Source organism: Notolabrus celidotus, chromosome 16 (genome assembly GCF_009762535.1).
Source record: "Notolabrus celidotus isolate fNotCel1 chromosome 16, fNotCel1.pri, whole genome shotgun sequence".
NCBI lineage: Eukaryota > Metazoa > Chordata > Actinopteri > Labriformes > Labridae > Notolabrus > Notolabrus celidotus.
In genome coordinates, this window is record NC_048287.1 from 26,111,271 (window position 1) to 26,119,896 (window position 8,626).

The 8,626-nt window shown below is 39.1% G+C and overlaps 1 protein-coding gene across 2 annotated transcripts; it reads right to left on the bottom strand.

Annotated features, from left to right (window-relative positions):
• Positions 1-1,760: 1,760 nt before the first annotated feature.
• On the bottom strand, positions 1,761-7,590 carry tekt2 (tektin 2 (testicular)). Of its 2 annotated transcripts, none has more exons than XM_034704589.1 (10): positions 7,484-7,590; positions 5,047-5,219; positions 4,794-4,919; positions 4,396-4,601; positions 4,172-4,315; positions 3,843-3,957; positions 3,510-3,617; positions 3,281-3,424; positions 3,056-3,135; positions 1,761-2,905 (listed from the first exon to the last, which is right to left on the bottom strand). In XM_034704589.1, exons 2-10 carry the CDS (start codon positions 5,200-5,202, stop codon positions 2,701-2,703), a joined length of 1,284 nt encoding a protein of 427 aa, XP_034560480.1. In that variant the 5' UTR covers positions 5,203-5,219; positions 7,484-7,590; the 3' UTR covers positions 1,761-2,700. The 2 variants fall into 2 exon arrangements, with proteins under 2 accessions (XP_034560480.1, XP_034560481.1); XM_034704590.1 differs by having other exon boundaries at positions 5,047-5,206; positions 7,484-7,555.
• Between the last annotated feature and the right edge of the window lie 1,036 nt (positions 7,591-8,626).

An 8,626-nucleotide genomic window follows, 5' to 3' on the forward strand; every position in this document is an offset into this window, starting at 1 on the left:
CATGGAGGCAGTTTTATGGTGGAGAATGAGATTTTTTTTTTTAGTGTGTGTGTTTGTGGAAGGGAGTGTGAGAGGGGAGTGGGTGTGCCATGCGAGAGGCTTTTGGTGGAGAAAATGGAGCAGAAAATTACTGGGACTTGTTGCAGAGGCATTTTATTAGAGCAGAAAAACAGATACCAAGAAACAGTTTTCCAAGAGGAGAGCTGCAGCAGTGAGAACACGGCTGATTAGCCTATTGATCCATTGCTCTAAACAAATGTGTGTGTAGTTACACTTCTGATGTGTTGAAGTGAGTGGGCAAAGTGATGAGTACATATTTATTTTGTTTATTAGCTGAAGTGAGACCAAACACTTCTGGATTGTTTTTCAGGAGGCTTCAGTGGGTTTCTTAAAGACATTAGTGTTGGCATTGATTTTCTCATGTGACAAAAACTGACTACACAGTGTGCTCTAGACTTCCTCTAGTGAAATATCAAACTTTCAAATATATTAACCAGAGTAGGAAGCAAAAATCAAACCTCTGACACATGAAAAAAGCAGACAATTTGGCCATTTTGGGGCCATAGACAGTTTTCAAGACAAGATTAACATGTCATCACCATTTAGGTCACCATAACATGATGGATTTCTTAGCAAACAAGTTGCTTAAATGCACATCCTGCACCAATTTTTGGCGGTGTGTTTGAAATCTCTCCATTGCTCTTTGGTTATTTGCTAACTGTATCTCTTTTCAATGCAGGTAGCATTCACAGCAGGTTTAAAGAGATTTTTAAACCGGGCAATGAGGGAGGTCAGAGTGAGTCTCAAAGAGGGAAGTTGCAGGCCGGATAGCTAAACAATGAGCTGATGCAGGTTCTGAGATCCCTTTCAAGACGTCTTCAGCATCTGAACTGATGCATTGTTATTACTGAAACCTCAATCTCAGGACTCATCCGTTAGTAACTTTCGATGGGACAGGCAGAGTTAAACTAAGTGATGAGGGGGGGTTGTGGGGAAGGGGGTGAGCTAGGATCCCAGTGTGTCAGTGCACCAGTTCCCCCGGCAGTCTAGGCCTATAGCAGCATAACAAAAGCAGGTCCAAGCCTGAGCCAGCTCTAACTATAAGCTTTATCAAAAAGGACAGTTTTAAGCCTACTCTTAAAAGTAGAGAGGGTGTCTGCTTCCCGGACCCTGACTGGTAGATGATTCCAAAGGAGAGGGGCCTGATAACTGAAGGTTCTACCTCCCATACTACTTTTAGAGATTTTAGCCACAACTAGCAGGCCTGCATGTTGGGAGCGTAGTGTTCTAGAGGGGTAATAGGGCACTATGAGCTCTTTAAGATACGAGGGTGCCTGATTTTTAAGGGCTTTGTAGGTTAAAAGAAGGATTTTAAATTTTATTCTAGATTTTATGGGGAGCCAGCGTAGAGAAGCTAACACTGGAGAGATGTGCTCTCTCTTCCTAGTTCTAGTCTAGTCAATACTCGAGCTACAAATGGAAACTGGAACAGTTTGTCTGCTTGATAGGATAGCTTTAAAGAGAGAGAGGACATGGGGAAAAGGGAGTGCGGAAGGACATGCACGAAATGCTGATGGGACTAGGAATCCATACCAAGACCAATGCTGCTATGAGGACTGCAGCCTCTGTACATGGGGCGCATGCTGTGCTAAAATAGTGCTCCATGACTTGAAATGCAGAATCTGAAAATATAAACACAAACTTTATCTTTTTTATGATTCAACTCGTGCACAGAATTAAGCCATCAAAGCTGATACAGATAATAAGTCATTGATACACTTTTTATTTAATTGAATGGATAATCTGTCTGGAGTCTTTCAGTCTATACACAGCGGATCAGGTCAGCACGCAGATACATTTATCTGTGGACAAGCTTGCAATTGTACTAAACTGTGATTTATTACAGGTGGCAGAAAACTGATAAGGTTTTGTTTCCATACTGACAGTAAATTATATTATCTAAGAAGTGACTTTTAAATCAGACAAAACACAAATCACACATTTCTTAAAAAAAGACTTTTCTAAATCCTCATTAAAACACACGCACCAACATAAACATCCACGTGGAGGCTGAACAACCAAGGCAGATGAAACGTGTCGCATAAATTGTCCGAGGGGTGGTGTCTAATGCTTGTTTATCAGATTGTATACAAACCACATATACACTGTGAGAGTCAAAGTTCATGTCCTTATCACTGTTTTCATGCTCTAAACACATCAGTAAATCAAACACTAAAAAGCCGCCAAACAAAACTATTAAAGCTCATTGCCAGTAAAAAGTAATGACCTTACCAATCCTGAATACGAGCGCTTTAACGTGTTCATTTTATTACACTTCACTCTAAGAGGAGACACATTTCAGTGCATAAACAGATACAGAAGAAAGAAATTCTTATGTTGCTGGTTTTAATGAAGATTAAAGGAAGCAAGATGATACTCATGTTAAACCTAAAGTGGGTGCTTTTTGTTTCATTTACACACCACAAGGAAGTGGTCCAAATGGACTTATCTAAATTGTTGATGACTGATTAACTTAAGTTCCTGGGAGTATCTCAAGTGCATCCCAAGAAGAGAAAGAAGTGCCATGCTCATTGCTTGCGGTTGACTGTAGGTTTCAAATAAGAGTTAAAATGAATAAATTATCCTCATATATATTTCTGAAGTCATATCTCTTCCCTCCAGGATCTGCATACCCTGGTCTTACTGAGCCAGCAGCTGCAGGTTGCTCCTCCCACTGGAGTTTGCGAGAGGAACCAGCAGCACAGGGGCTTTATCAGTGCAGGAGGCAGACATGAGGCGGGTGCGCGTGTTTATGCTTCGTTGTTCCAGAGACAGAGCTTCCTGTTTTCTGGAGAGATCCTGCAGCATGCGGCTGTGATGGAGCTTCGTCTTCTGCAGGGAGTTCCTGTTAAAGAAGAGGATGGGATGATTGTTCTTTCCCAGCTTACTCTCTTATTTTTAACTCTGATGTTTAAAGTGATAATTTAGCAGGTAGCTGATTCTTCAACAAAAACATGGCTACCCTCTTAGACTTAGTGGGTAAACTGTGACTCACTGTGCCTCAGAGAGCTTCTGTTTCAGGGCCATGATGGTGGTCTCCAGCTGGTGGACCTCATTAACAAGCCCGTGCTGCACCTTCAAACAAACACATGGAAAAGATTGATCATGAAGAGCCTTTCAAACAGCTTTCTTCTGTAATTGTAACACCCTTCTTCTGCTGCCAATGCTAATATTCTTATTATTCTTATAATCTGATGTACAGCATGTGCTTTGTTCAGACCTCATCTCTGCACAGGTCCATGCCAGGCCTGTTGGTCCTGTTCTCCAGTCGGGTGTGAGCCAATTTTAGGGAAGCCGTCTTTGCCAGCATATCTGCATCGAGTCCGTGGATGTCTCTCTCCATTTCTGCCATTTCATCTTCAGTCTAGTAGCAGACGTGGAGAAAGAAAGAATAAAACACAAGATAGATATAAATTCTTACGCACAGCTGGTAACCTGAGACAGCTTACGTTTTTGATTTGCCACTGGAGCTCATCGCGGGCCTGCTCCTCATGGTGGTTACGCTTTCGGATTGCAAATTCTGTCGCCCTGCGCTGAGTGTCCAACTCATTCTGAAGCTAAGGAAGGAAGAAACAATGAAATGCATATTTTCAGTGGACATGTTGAAGACAAATTATGTCCCTGACAGATGGGACAATGAATGCAAAAAATATGATATATGCTTTGTCAATAAGAAATTGAGTATTTAAGGTCATCTTATAACTGGGATGTGCCTTAAGAAGTATCTTATCTGCAGCTTAGTAGTCGTAGTTTTAATACAGGTGCATTTGTGTCACACACACCTGAGCTGTGGTAAGACTCATGTCCTCCCTCATCTGCTGGGACACCTGCATGGCCTCCTGAGCACGAGCAACATTGTACTGGCTGAACTGGACCCACTCCTGGGGGGTCGAGGAACTATAACAATGACACAGACGTTACAATATTTTACACACAAGTTAGAGAGAAAGCTCTGCAGTGTTTCATTAATTCTGCTCGAGTAATACATCATGGTTTTTGTGCAATAAGTAGCATATTCTTGCCGTAAAAATACTGATGTAAAGTTTAAATAAAATCTACCACTGCATATAAATCCTCTGTCATTTTATGCACACTCTCATCTTGAGATTACCCCGATGGAATGCGAGTAGGGTTGGGTTTCAGGGAGATCTGAGGTGACTTTATCGTTAGTGACAGGCACGACATATCAATGTCAAGGGCATCCATCTTATTCTGGAGGTCAGCAGTCAGCTGATGCCGTACCTCTTGCAAAACACTGAAACAGACACAAAGACAAATGAAGAAGAAGAAGAGAATAGACAAACAGAAACTGTTCCTATCCACAACATCTCTTACCATAGTTGCTCAAAGGCCTTGTCTATGTGCTGCTGCAGAACTCGCTGCACTCTCTCTATCAGCTGTGCTTCTTTTTTCAGCTGTTCGTCGACAGGGTCAGTGACGAGCTCGTACCCCCGCCGTCCGTCCCTCAGTGTTAAGCATTCGCTGGTGACCTCCTGGGGAACGTCAGTCGCAGCCAACGCCTGCTCGGTTTGCTCTTTAGACTGACCCAACACACATTGATGGTGACGTCAGACATAAATGACATTATCTACTGAAGGGCAGACATGTTCTTTACTTTTCAAGAATACTGCCTTTTAATCTGAGGAGAATATACAGGTTTAATGTGTGTATGGGTCTGAAGTTTAAGAAAATGTATATTTGACATGGTTTTTTAAGCATTTTGATAAAATCACCAGTGTCAGAGCCTCCATCTCTTCATCCACTTTCTGTGCACAGCTTTCTAACACATCTCTCCATCGGGCAACATCCCAGGCCCGGTCACTCAACCTGCGAGAGGTGTCACTTTCATCCCAGGTTGTCTAAAGAGAAAAGGGTATACAGGAATATTATGCAAAATACATGCTTTTATGGAATATTCTCCATCCTGAGAGAGCGACACCAACTCTTAATCTCTCAGTAAGGCATCCTCACAGATAAATAACCCACCTGACAGTTGGTCTCGTTGCGTAGCGACCTCCCTTCCTGCCGGATCACATTAGAAACATGTCGCTCATGCTGTGCGGTGGATGACAGCTGGTGGTTGTTGCTGTACCACTCTGACACACTGTGGTGTAGGCCAGGCTTTGCAGGAAGTGCAGACATCCTTCTGTTGGAGAAACCTGCAAACATCCCAATCTATGCATTTTCCAAGTAATCTTAAATGTGTGTGATATATTTTGGTGATACTGGCAGGAAAAAAAATGATACCCTTGTTTTTTATAGTATACAAACACACATATAGCCATGATACAAGCAGTCTGAGTTTTCTATATCATGGCTATTCAGCAGTTAATTGTTCAGTTCGCAGAAAAAGCTATTACATACAAGGAATAACAGTAGAACGGCCATTCTTTCTCTCCTTTAAGTTGTTTCTCAAAACATACTTTTATTGGAGAGCACTTCCTGATTTTATTTGATTAAAGTGTCCGGCACAGGGTTCTGTGTTTTTATTTTATTTTTATGATTTTATGACTTATTTTAATAGTAATGGTACTTGCACTAATTGTACAGTCTTTAAAAATATTATTTATTTTGCATTTTCCTTTGATGCATTGTAAAGCACTTATTAACTTCTTGAAGTAGCCTACCAAACAGAACATAATCTGTATTAGTATTTATTCAACATAGAAAGAGTACATGAACACAAATTTCTTGGTGAAATAATAGATGAAAAAATTTGCTGGAAACCTCACATAAAGCACGTTCAATCCAAGCTGTCAAGAAGCATTTCAGTTCTCGCCAAAGCCAAGCACATTCTGGATCATAGATCACTTCTTATTCTCTACTCTTCACTGATTTTACCATATCTCAGTTTCTGTGCTGAGGTTTGGGGAAACACCTATAAAATCTCCCTGCAACCACTGTCTACTACAGAAAAGAGGATCTATCAGAATAGTTCACAATATTGATTTCCGCGAACACACAAATTCATTGTTCCTCAAATCAAAAATATTGAAATTATTTGACCTTTTAGATTGTAAAACTGCACAAATTGTGTACAAGGCAAGGAAAAAAATCCTTCCAGGAAATGTTCAAAGATTATTCTGTGAAAGAGAGGAGGGTTATAACTTCAGAGGGAAGTTCAGATTAAAGAAGATGAATGTTCGGACCACAAGGAAAAGTTTTTGTATTTCAGTCTGTGGTGTAAAACTGTGGAACAGTCTAAATATGGAGCTACAGCAATGTCAGAATATAATTCAATTCAAGAAGAAGCACAAAGAAATGATTTTCAAGGAGGAAGACTAGTGTTGAGAATCACAAGGGGTTTACTTTTGTTTGTTGGCGTAAATATGAAGATAATAAATGAAGATTTGTTTTGTGGGAGTGCACTCGTACAAGGGCAGAAAATATTGAATACAGGGGTAGGATTAGATGAGTTTTAACTTCCTCCTACTCCTTTTCACACATGTTAAGTAAAATGTTTCACTGCTTGCTAATACTGATTTTGTTTCTTTTTTTTTCTTGTATGTTTGTTTAACTCTTTCTTCTTTTCTGTTTTTTTTTTCTTGTATTTTTACTTCTACATGTTTGAAATAAAGTCATCAAATAAAAAAAAAAAATATTTTATTTACAAAGGGGCCATGCACAATATTGAACATATATGTTGCCATTTGATGCATTATACCAGAGTTAGTTTAAATCTAATTTACATCTGTATCTTAGCAGGTTATAATTTATAACAGGCACCGTCCTTTGGTGTCACCTTTGACAATCAGTGAATATTGTGTGACTTTTTTAACCTGAGCAACGTGTCAACACTGCTTAGTTTAAGTAGTAAGATAAGATAAGATAAGATAAGATCAGATAAGATAAGATAAGATCAGATAAGATAAGATAAGATAAGATGAGATAAAATACTTTATTTGTCCCCCATTGGGGGACATTTTTTTTTTTACAGCAGCTTACAACATGGGACAGAGGAATACAACAATGTACTAACATAGTTAAAAAATATAATAACAATAATAATAGCAATGGCAAAGGTAAAATAGAATATAATAAAATAAAATAGAATAAGATAAAATAAAGTCAAATAAAATAAACAAGCTTATAACAGCTTATATAAGTTTGTAACAGCTTATATCGCCCTAAGTTTACTCCAAAATCAGCATTTCAAACTGATGTGCTTTAATTGGCTTATCCTACTGTTAGCACATAAACTACAAAGGCCTCTGAACATCATAATTGGAAACACAGCCCTCATAAAACGGGTTGTTTTGGGCAACATGCTGAAGTGACAAGACCATGAAGTGTAAATACTCCAAAAAAAAACAAAAAACACGAAGCTTTTCATATGAATAAGCACACCTCTCCACGAAGCCACATCTTAAAACAAGTTTCAGTCTCATGTCACAGTTTCTTTAAGGGGAACGTTTTTACTCACCGGAGTCCTTGAATAATCAGCTTCTCCCGGGCCACTTTTTGTGATAGCAACAACTTAAGTGCTCGCGCCGTCTCCAAGCAACAAGGAGACAAACGTCATCGACAAACGACGCCAGGTGACTAACAGGTGCACCGTGCAACCTTTATCAGAGGCGTTTCTAGCCCATTTTTGGGGGTGCACCCCTAAAAAAAGTGCACCCCTAAATTGAAACCCAGCACCCCTAAAATTTTAGAGATTTTTAAATATTTTTTTACTGTAGGCTGTGTCCTTTTTAACAAGCTAGAAAAGTCTCAAAACCATACAGAACTTGGTTGAAACCTAATGTTTTAATAACAAATATACAGCAGCTCCAGTATTATTAGTTTATTATTAGTATTTCTAATTTTTTGATGTAATTTTTCATCTAGTTGAATACAATCTATTTGTATATTATTGTCAGTCCAAAGAGGGAGAGATGAAAAAAGGGAAGGAGAGGAGAGAGTGCAAAATCAGGAAGAACCAGGTAAGAAAACAAACAGAGAATAGTGACACGCAAAACTTATCAAATTATATAATACAGACAAGAAGGAAAAAGGCAGAGAACAACATTGAAAAAGTCAATTTCTGTTAATGTGTTTTACATGTTGTGCATTGCATTTCAAATGAAAGTTTTTTTTGGTACTCACTATTAGGGGCTGGTTTACTCCAGAAACATACATACTTTTTATGTATATTTTGAGGAGCTACTGTATCAAAATGAGTTGTCTGTCCACAGGAATTAGAGTTACCATATGTTTCTTTTATGATTCCAATCCATTCTCTGTTGCTGTGGCTCAGCATTTAAATAACCTTTATCAGATTTCATGGTTTAGTCACAGACTTTCCCAAAAAGTGTTATACTTTTCTTTCACAAATGTGGGAATGAAATTACATTAAAATGTACAAAACAGTGAAATGTATCTTGCCCGGCTGGGCAGCTCTCTGGATGCTCATCCGATCCTAGAATCACCCCGGGCCTTTATACAGTCTATGGGTACAACCTATGGGTACAACAGGAAGTTAGCTTAAGCAGTGATATAATATGTTACTGAAACTTTAAACCACTCATAGTTAAGATGAAGTATACAGTCCCTGACAAAAGTCCTCTCACTTATCCAAGTTGTA

Excerpts from the sequence above, each read along its gene's own strand:
- tekt2 (XM_034704589.1), bottom strand. The coding sequence starts at position 5,202 with ATGTCTGCACTTCCTGCAAAGCCTGGCCTACACCACAGTGTGTCAGAG. Across the intron at positions 3,618-3,842 it reads TGAGTCTTACCACAGCTCAG|CTTCAGAATGAGTTGGACAC; the intron begins GTGTGTGTGACA and ends TTCCTTCCTTAG. Across the intron at positions 2,906-3,055 it reads CAGAAGCTCTCTGAGGCACA|GAACTCCCTGCAGAAGACGA; the intron begins GTGAGTCACAGT and ends CTTCTTTAACAG.